At 35.6% G+C, this 10,784-nt stretch overlaps 1 protein-coding gene across 6 annotated transcripts in view; it reads left to right on the forward strand.

Moving 5' to 3' along the window:
- The window catches only part of LOC107709778 (histone-lysine N-methyltransferase 2C-like), a 157,194-nt gene that overhangs the window by 54,606 nt on the left and 91,804 nt on the right, over window positions 1-10,784 (forward strand). For all 6 annotated transcript variants that reach the window (XM_016514393.1, XM_016514395.1, XM_016514397.1 and 3 more), the window contains exons 4-5: window positions 6,081-6,231; window positions 9,909-10,124. In XM_016514393.1, coding sequence (XP_016369879.1) covers window positions 6,081-6,231; window positions 9,909-10,124 — 367 coding nt within the window. The remainder of the gene's footprint in view (window positions 1-6,080; window positions 6,232-9,908; window positions 10,125-10,784) is intronic.

Genomic DNA, 10,784 nt, shown 5'->3' on the forward strand with positions numbered 1-10,784 from the left:
CAAAACACAATGTGACTAGATATAACCATTTTTGTCTGAACCAGCCATGACATAACAAGCAACAACATCCTCATGTTGTGTTTCGGTCATTTTGACCCAGAGAGGATTTTGTTCCCAAAAAGGCTAGTTAATATTATCGCGGAGTGTCTATTTACACTAAGTGCAAATAGCCTGCCTTGTTGGCACAGGCTATTCACACTAACTCCGCCCAACAACCTGTGATTGGGCTAGTCAACACTACAAAAGACGGCTGTAAAACATTAGCACCAGTGGCAAAGATGATAAAATGTGTATTGCAGTCTTTTTGACCCGATCGACCCGGGTTCGAACCCACCTTTTGCCGAACTTTTTTTCCTCCCTTTTCAAATCTCATATCACATCGGAAAGGCATTTATTTTCAATAAAAAAGAAGGAAATAATCAAAAAGTTGAAAATAAAGTATCGGGTAGGGTTAGGGAAGGTGTAGGGAGGGTTTTTTTGTCCCAATAAGGTGGCATCCATTTAATAATTTGAATTAAAATTATAATTTACACTCAATACGTTATTATTGCATACTGTTTTATAATGTGCTACTAGGGCTGGGCAAAAATCGAATGCGATTCATTGCCGATTTTGTGTAGCTTGTCAGTGAACTACGGCTCCGTGTAGTAAATGCCGCTCCATCTGAAAGCACGTGCTGGAGATTTACTACTAATCACCAGAAGCGGCTTTACTGACGAGATGTGCATGAAAATCGCATTAGATTTTTTGCACGGCCCTATGTACTACAATACTAAGGTGCAGATAATTGCCACTATTTGCATTAAGTAGTATAAATAGCAAAAAATCCTGCTATTTTAACATGGTGTAAATAGAATCCATCACTATTTGCACTTAGTGTAAATGGCATCTATCGCTAAGAAAATATGCTATTTTCACTTAGTGTAAATAACATCAAATTGCTATTTACACTTAGTGCAAATAGCCGCTGCCTTATTTAATAGGTTTATGGGCTTCAGATTTGATTGTGCCATTTGGAGAAAGCTCTTGTCAGTTTTACATGCAGTATGCATTAAGCAGTCGTGAATGTTCCATGTTTGCGTTGTCTGAGGCTACTATTTTTGCAGTATCCGTCATCATGACTCTTTCTATTTTGTGCACTCCATTAATTTGTGACATTAGCACATTAGTGTTTCCTGCTCTTCCTAGTATGAGGGTGGTCTAAACTGTGACCATTCTCCAACCTAGACTCTAGAAGATTTTTTCCATGAAATCTTCAACGAGATCAGTCATTTCCTACTAATCATTACACAAAAGTATTCCTGCTCTGGGCTGTAGGATTTTCTAAGGGTGAACAGAATTATTGCTTGATATTATTTTATTTTATTTTTTTTCCTCTAGTAACAAAGGCCTGTTTTTATTAAGCTGTAGATGTAGTTTTGTGTCTAGACTGTAAGAAGCAGCACTAAAATAAAGATGCTGCACACACTTCAGTGGCTGAAAGTTTTTTTTTTTTTTTTTTCATTAGATCTAGAGGATGTGACATCTGGCCAAAATGGCAAGGTCAGGGAACTCTTCTTTATGGATCCTGATGTTTTTTGTTTTTTTCCCTATATCCATTCCAATAATAATATTTTGTGAAAACAGGAAGTATAAAAGCGGCAAGATGATAGTTTTTATATAAATACAGAGTCTTTTTTTTTGTTGTACTCTTTTTAATTTGTTTAAATAAATAGATGTTAATTACAAAAATAACAAAACATAATTTATTCAATGTACAAAGTATTTATACATGAGAAGATACAGTTGTGTTGTACTACCTTTAAAATAGATTTACATTAATACATTAAAAAAAACACATATTTTACTATAATGCTAATATATATTTTCTATAATATATATATATATATATATATATATACTGTATATAAAACTGTGACCATTCTCCAACCTAGACTCTAGAAGATTTTTTCCATGAAATCTTCAACGAGATCAGTCATTTCCTACTAATCATTACACAAAAGTATTCCTGCTCTGGGCTGTAGGATTTTCTAAGGGTGAACAGAATTATTGCTTGATATTATTTTATTTTATTTTTTTTCCTCTAGTAACAAAGGCCTGTTTTTATTAAGCTGTAGATGTAGTTTTGTGTCTAGACTGTAAGAAGCAGCACTAAAATAAAGATGCTGCACACACTTCAGTGGCTGAAAGTTTTTTTTTTTTTTTTTCATTTTGCAGCACTTAATGTCACAACAACCCAAAACTGCCCAAAGGGGATGACACAGAGTCAGAATAACCCTCAGTCTATCAACCCAAAAGTGCAAACATGTAATTCCGACTCCAAATACTTCTTACGAAATGTATTTTTGTAAGACTTTTTTTTTTTTTGTCTCATTCCAAAGCCCCAAGCTTCGATTTATTCATTGTTGTAAATTTGAGATCGTTCTCTTTTTTTCCCCTTTTAATAAAATGTACTAATGCGAATACAATTGTAAAATAATTACACACTGTCCTAAACTTCTGAAGAAATTCTGTCTATGTCTGTCTCTTTTTGAAAGAAATCTCTTGTGCTCACCAAGGCTGCATTTATTTGATAAAAAAAATCCAATAAAAACAGTAGTATTGTAAAATATTATGATTTTAAAATAAATGTTTTCTATTTAAATATATAGAGTATATATATATTTAATTTATTACTGCAGTGGCAAAGCTCTAGTGTTCAGTGTCACATGTTTCATAAATCATTCTAATATGCTAATTTGCTGCTTAAACATTTCTTATCATCAGTATTTCACTGTATAATGTATGACAATTTCCATCTTTTTTTTTTTTTGTCTCATTCCAAAGCCCCAAGCTTCGATTTATTCATTGTTGTAAATTTGAGATCGTTCTCTTTTTTTCCCCTTTTAATAAAATGTACTAATGCGAATACAATTGTAAAATAATTACACACTGTCCTAAACTTCTGAAGAAATTCTGTCTATGTCTGTCTCTTTTTGAAAGAAATCTCTTGTGCTCACCAAGGCTGCATTTATTTGATAAAAAAAATCCAATAAAAACAGTAGTATTGTAAAATATTATGATTTTAAAATAAATGTTTTCTATTTAAATATATAGAGTATATATATATTTAATTTATTACTGCAGTGGCAAAGCTCTAGTGTTCAGTGTCACATGTTTCATAAATCATTCTAATATGCTAATTTGCTGCTTAAACATTTCTTATCATCAGTATTTCACTGTATAATGTATGACAATTTCCATATCTACAGTGGTGTCTTTATTTATATTCTCACATAACAATTCTAAAATTCGTTAGGAGCTCTTTGGATTAAACCCGCTTTATTTTCCTATATTTCCTGATATGAAATGAAATTATATTGTATTGTAAATTGTATTTATTACCATTTATTGAGAAAATGTATAGATAACTGTTGTTTCAATATATAGCTATATCTGTAAACATTTTGAAGCACTAAGCCTTTTTTTTTTTTTTCAAAATCCTTGGATGATGTTAATGGCACAATTGAGCTAAATTTGTTTTTTAGGTTGTGCATGGTGAGAAAATGACTTATTCTGCTTGTAGTCATTCTTCATGTCACATTGATACGTTTTCATCTTCTTTAGTAATGTACATCAAACTTTGGCACACACCTAACCACCCCCCCTACCCCATCCGCCCTCTGTGGTCCCAGTTTCTTATGTCTACTTACATGAATGCTCTTTTGAGCAATGGAAAAACAATGTTCTGTCTTTTGAAACATCGTTTTAACAAGTGCTGTGTGGGCAAGTCTGCCATGAGACGAGCCATTTTCATCCCTTTAAAGGTTGATCTAAAGGCCACGGCTTCCATTGCAGCGGCTTTTTGTGACACGGCGTATTTGTGTGTGGGTTTTTTTTTTTTTTTTTTATTTTTTTCTCCTCATTCCAAATAATCAGAAAAGAGGAAACCAACAATAAAACAGGAGCAAGTACTAAATTATTACTATATTACTATACTATATAGTAGTAAAACGCATGTGAACGGGTTTTTTTTTTTTTTTGCATTGTTTTCCAAGAGAGCAAAGTGTCACTTTCCACAGGGGAGAGAAAAGAGAATTTTGAGATGCAGTATTGTAGGTCATGTTGTTGCAGGTGTACTTCAGAAATTTGGGGTCAGTACGGTTTATTTGTTTTTGACAGTGGTGGACAGTGACTAAGTATTTTTACTTCATTACTGTACTTAAGTACATTTTTTAGGTATCTGTAGTTTGTCATAGTATTTTTATTTTGAAACTTTTACTTCGCTACATTCTGAAGCATAATGCCATACTTTCTACTCCACTACATTTCTTAAAAACATGTTGTTCCTTATTGCTTTGAACTGGAGAAATCATATATAACTGGAGAAATCATCATATATATATATACATATATGTATATTTACAGTATATGTTTGTGAGTGTACAATAAGACCCAAATCAGCAAATTAGAATGATTTCTGAATGGCCATGTGACATATTGCTGCAGCTTTGGCAAGCGTACAAAAAAAGTTACTGACCCCAAACATTTGAATGGTAGTGCAGATGTTGCAGTATTCTTGATTGATATCATCTGTGGGGAATAAGATTATTGTAAAATTGTTGAGTTTTGTATTGATTCACCAGAATTCAGGAAATCGTTTACTAAAAAAATAAAAAATAAATAATAGTTTTGTCATTTACTCAATTACTTTTTGTAAAAAATAAAATAAAAATAATAATAATAATAATTCTAAATACTAATGTCTAGGTCACTTTTTTCATACAATTATAATAGCAATTATAGAATTATAAAAGCGCAAACAGTTGAGTACTGCTGTTTAATAGACAATTCCTTGTCTTCCTCGCGGGTCATTGTACATGCTGTCTGCCTGCTCTTCTTGTACTGCATTAATGTAGCACCAGCAGATGACATCTTTACAGATATGAACGTCATAGTGCTGCAAGACAACATTCTTCACTCATACTACTGTTTCCACCAATCCACTGGGTGTATAAAAATGTTCCCAGAAAACCAGCTTGTGTTTCTGGTAATGTAGGAACACTTATTGATAATTATTTTGTGTGTGTTGAGTTTTGAGTATGATTCATGGTGTATTTGGAGTATATACAGTATATACAGTCTGTAATTGATCAAATCCAGATTTGTGTCTAAGATTGTGTGCAGCTCCTCTCTGTCCTTCAGTACTAGTTTATTTCAAACATCTTATCCAAGCAAGCCAAGGGAGTGGATTTTAAACATAAAAAAAATCATGCATTGTGTGTTTATATATATCCATTCCAAAGGGAGCTATTCTCTACATCAGTAAGGCCAAGTTCACACTACACGAATTTAAATGACAGCGGATCGTTGTGCTGTTCAGACTACATGACTTGATTTTCTATCTTTTAAGTTATGTGGTGTTCACACTACGTAAATGATCCACAACCGGGGGTTACACACTACACGAGCTGACAACAACTCTATCAGCCAACGGCTCTATCTGGTCCCCAAACCACGTTTTGTCACAAAAACACACGTGAGAAGCAGAATGGCCATGACGCGAAACAACACGTGAAACAGGAGTTGTTTATTTGAAAATGGACGTCAGGAAGAAATTGGCACTGCAAGCTGTTAGTACGATGATCTGTTGTAAAAAAAATAAAATTTTGCTCCATTTATTGTCCAAACTTTTTAAGCCCTGTTGCTGCTGCTGTTTTTCTTCTGGTGACCTCAAACCATGCTTTGCTCTCTCATTGGCTGTAGCTTGTCATGACACCTGACAAGCCACGTGATGTCGAGTCGGCCGACCGTTCCAGATATTTGGCATGCTATATATTTTACAATAAACTTTTGTGGTGCCAAAGAACTGCAGCCACGTAACTGCAATAGAAATATTAATCAAAAACTAAAATAATCATTAAAAAAAGCCATAGAACTGCAACTGATAGAATGCACTATAACACAATACCAATGATCTCTTCATGATGGCAGATCATGGACATTGTAACCATTCACAATCTAATCTAATGTCAATCTTATATTGCACACCCCTAGTGTAAATGATATTAAAATTGTGAATGACTTGTTTGAATTCATAGATGTGGTGGAGCCAGAAACGGATGATGATTTTCCTGAGCCACTGGATCTCAGCCCCAGAGATGAGAGGCCTCTGTCCCTGCTCTTCCATCGCTCCGTGTCTGAAGACTCTGCTGGCTCCTCTGCCTCCACCACCAGAAAAGCCCAAACTAGGTTGGTGTCAAACACACACACACACACACACTAGGGGTTGCATAGACTAATCGACTAGTCGACTTCAATGCTCTGCCATGACGCTTTAAGCTTGACGTCGACTAGTCGCTGGTCCTATAAGAAATCTTTGAAGGAATTCCACATTCACGCTCCGTTTCTTTCCAGTTCAAATGACAAATAAATCGCTGTGTCATATGCCATAGCTGTGCACAAGGTGTTTGTCACAGCCCCAGACTTATTTGTTCATTAATGACGTCATCAGAGACTAGTCGACTTTGACTCGACTTTCATCACATAAAAGTCGACTTCAAAAAATCAGAAGTCGTTCAACCCCTAACACACACACTCTCTCTCTCTCTCGGCTGACTTAAAGCTGCCCGTATGTGTACATTTAAAGGTTGAGCAGCAAGTTTTTAATGTCGCCCTGAAGAGGGTGAGAGAGTTCGCACAAATACAGTGCGCTGATGAACAATGTTTGGACAGCAGAAAGTGTACAAGGGAGGGTCAGCAGGGTTTTAGAAGACAAAGAGGAAGTGCACGTCAGGTCAAAGAAAGCCTCTAGTTGCCTGTATGTTTGTGTCAGTGGGGTGCAGTGGTGTTCTGAAAAAAAGTCCTCACTGTTTTCATGTTCCACTCTCACTTAATGTTGACACATTTTTCTGTTTAAATATTTAAATTAAAAAAAATTAAAAAATCATAATTAAATGAATGTTCCATTAATTAATGCAAAGTATATTTCTTATCAAGGTACATACAGATTACAGTTCACATTTATTCCAAAATAATAACTGTAAGTAACAAATGTTGTGTGTGTATACACACATTTATACACCACGTGCATAATTATTAGGCACGTTGATATTCTGATCTTTTTTTTTTTTCAAGCACATTTTACCAATTCCAAAGCACATAAATCTTAATAACTTCTATTACTTTTGTATTTAATCATTTATAAGTGATATATAATTGTCCATGAAGGCTGGAAGAGAAAAACTCCTTATATTCAGGTGTGCAGAATTATTATGCATGTTTTCTTCTACAGATAAAATGAGCCAAAAAAGAGGTTTAAATCAGACGGAAAAGTCAAAAATGATTAAATCCCCATGAAAAATATTCTAAACTAATGCAATACAGAAATTGCAAAGTTAAGACATGACCATTGGACAGCAAAATGCTCACTGGGACAGCGGGGTCAGAAAAAAACAGGTGGAGAAGAAAAGACACATGTTAACTGCAAAATAATTAAGAATTAATGTGAAGAATTAGATGTAAAACCATCAGGAAACATTTAGTCTCAAGCACCACCATTTTCCAGAACTGCAACCTTCCTGGAATCTCCAGAATTACAAGGAGTCAGGTTCTCAGAGACTTTGCTTGGGTAAAAAATCCTAAAAAATGACCCTCACTTAATAAGAATAACATGCTGATGTGTTATGAAATACATGAAGACTAATTTTTTATAGGCTTTATGGACAGATGAGTTGAGAGTGACTCTTGAAGGACCAGCACCACATCCTCTTGTACCACTGTTAGAAGAATTTATCTTCAAGAATCTGGCAGTAAGTTTTAGGAGCTCATTTTTATTCCATCTCCTATCCCTGAAAAGTCTGTCTTGCAGAATTGACTAAAAATGAGCTTCTAAAACTTACTGCCAGATTCTTGAAGATAAATTCAACGTGCCTAATAATTATGCATGTGGTGTATATATTTATATATATATTTATATTTATTTATTTTAAATAGTCAAAGCTCGGTAAACACTGCAGGTGACACGAGGGGTCATGGAAAAACTGATTTGTGTATGCAAACTTTTTTTTTTTCCTGCACCGTTGGGAAACACGCATATGCTGCCAGTCAAAAGTTGTTTCTTTGAACCAAAATTTGAGCACCAAATCATCATACTAAAATGATTTCTGAAAGATCATATGACACTGAAGACTGTTGTAAAGGCTGCTGAAAATTGCTTTGCAGTTGAATAGCAGCTTTGCCATCACAGGAATAAGTAACATTTTATATGATACAAAAAATGTAAAACAGTTATTTTAAAACATAATATTTCACAACATCAGCCTACTGTTTTACTATGTCTTTGGTCTTGGTGAGCATAAGAAACTTCATGCTCTTTAGAGACATTAACATTTAAAAATGTAATTATTATTATAATATGTAACAATTCAGTTTAAAACGTACACATAACATTGTTGAAAATCCCAATTACAGGATTTTGCAGAGTAGCAGAATCCTGTTGCCAACACTGGCACACAAGCATGGCCGCAGCTAGTGTGCTTTATTTGCACACTGAGAGAAAGCAGTGGAGTCGGGGGGAGGGGACCGCTGAAACCCTGCTGCTGTCATTAGTAAAAGGAGGGGGCGAGAGAGTGCTCTCTTTTGGATTCCCAATTAGCACAGATTGTGCACTCGCTAATGTGCAGTACCATTTGCAAAATGTGCGAGAGGAGAGAGACCCCCCTTCAGCCAGTACTACATGTGCATCACATCTCCCACTGACAGCAGCTCTCATGGGCCGCACAACAAACAGATAAATAGTGTTTGAGAAAATAAATGAACTCTAATGAGAATGCGCTGACAGTTATATGACATTTCACGAAGATTTCCCACAATCACAATGTTTATGAGCAAAATATTGTCAGCAAATACAATTAAATACAAATACTCTAGCTGAGAAGCCCAATAACAAAAAACAACCAAAAAAATCATGAATGTTTAGACTGGCGACCATGTGTTTAACTACAACAAAGTAGTTACATTTCAGTGCAGTTTAGTTACTAATTGTTTCTCAGGGTGACATCTGTACAAGAACATGCATGGCTCCACTTTTGCATCAAGATGGCAATTAATTTACTCGAAAATGAGGCAGTTGGGTAATTTATTTCATTTATTTTTTGCATAGTTTTGTCAATAATACAACAAAAGTGAAAAGTCTTGACCAAAACTGAAAATTCTGGATCTACTGGGCCAAAATCTGTCTTCATTCCAGGTAAATGAACCAAGGCTCTATGCAATATATTTAATTTTGCATATTTACAAATTTAATTGCAGCCTTCACTATCACAATGACTTTCACATTAGGCCAAATGACAATGTATATTTTATTACGCTGTATCATGCTGCTCTAGCTTTCAGCCAGTGTTTGAACAAAGATGGCAGTTGTAGGTTGATTAGGAACTCTTGTCATTTGACTGATTTGGGGTGTGATTTCACCGTCAGAGCCATCCAAGGATGTTATATGCTCTCCCGTTATCCTATTTGAGTATGGTCTCCCAGTCTGGGGCACTGGGGCATGGACTGTGAACCCCTGACTAGTCAGATTGTTGGACAAATAAAACAGTGAGGATTGGATGCGGAACTGCTTAATGACTTGGGGCAAAACACTCTACCCAAGTACTTGAATGTAAGCGCTTCTGGCTATGAAAGGTCAAATTCAGTTTTCTTTGCCATATAAAATGTGTCAATGGAATTCATAACATCGCAAGTTGCACATTGCATTCTTAGCATTGCACTATATAGTAAGCATGCAAAATGGAAGCATGCACTTGCAATGCTGGCCAGGCATTCACGTCTGCATTTGTGTACTTATGTTTACGTGGATTATGTTTCTAATCGAATAGTTGAAAGTCTGAAAAGTAATTTCTCTTATCTCTTCTCGTGTCCCTCAGAGAAAAGCTCTGTGCCTTCTGCTACTGTGGAGAAAAGAGTCTCTTGGGTCAGGGTGAGTTGAAATTGTTTGGACCCACGCCTGGTTACGTCCCCCTGCACATCCGGAACCGCCGTGGCAGCTCTGAGAAGGACGACGATTACCATGGCGACGACAATGATTTTGATGACAATGACAACAACCGCAGCCCAGGGCATCGTGGGTGCGGCCTGAAAAAGTGAGTTGTTACTGCTGTTGTCTGGTGAAGGTGCTTTGAATAGATGTTTGGTTCTCCAAAGACGTTTAAAAAAAAAAAAAAAAAAAGAAATGGAAAAAAAAAAAAGGATTGCAATAAAGATGCAAAATATGCACCATAATTGAATTCATCACAATACTGTTTTTTTTTCTTCTTCAGCGTCATACTGCACGCAGTGAGTAATCAATTAATTTGTCAGATTAGGACTCAGTTCAACTGTTAAAAATGACTCTTGCAATTTGTATCATTCTTTTGCGAAGATAGTTATAGAGAAAAAAATAGTACAATTCCAGTTTGTTTTGGCTTGTTGCATTGTTTGTACATAAGTGGCATGCTGAATGAGAAAGTACAGGACGTGCTATTCATTGTGGAAGTGGCTTGATACAGTTCTGAAGTGTTTGATTGACGTGGCTTTAAAGGGGTCATATGATGCGATTTACAAGCTGTTCGTGAATAGATAAGATCCCTAAAGTTGCAAAGACTAAAGTCTCAAAAGCAAAGAGATATTCTTTATAAAAGCTAAGACTGGTCCACGCCCTCCTAAAACGGCTCGTTTAAACACGCCCCCACATGTCTACGTCACTGTGTGGGAAGATTTGCATAACGCCGCCCAAATGTTCACGCAAAGAAAGAAGGCGTAAC

This window comes from Sinocyclocheilus rhinocerous, unplaced genomic scaffold (genome assembly GCF_001515625.1).
Source record: "Sinocyclocheilus rhinocerous isolate Xijiao unplaced genomic scaffold, SAMN03320098_v1.1 scaffold1588, whole genome shotgun sequence".
NCBI lineage: Eukaryota > Metazoa > Chordata > Actinopteri > Cypriniformes > Cyprinidae > Sinocyclocheilus > Sinocyclocheilus rhinocerous.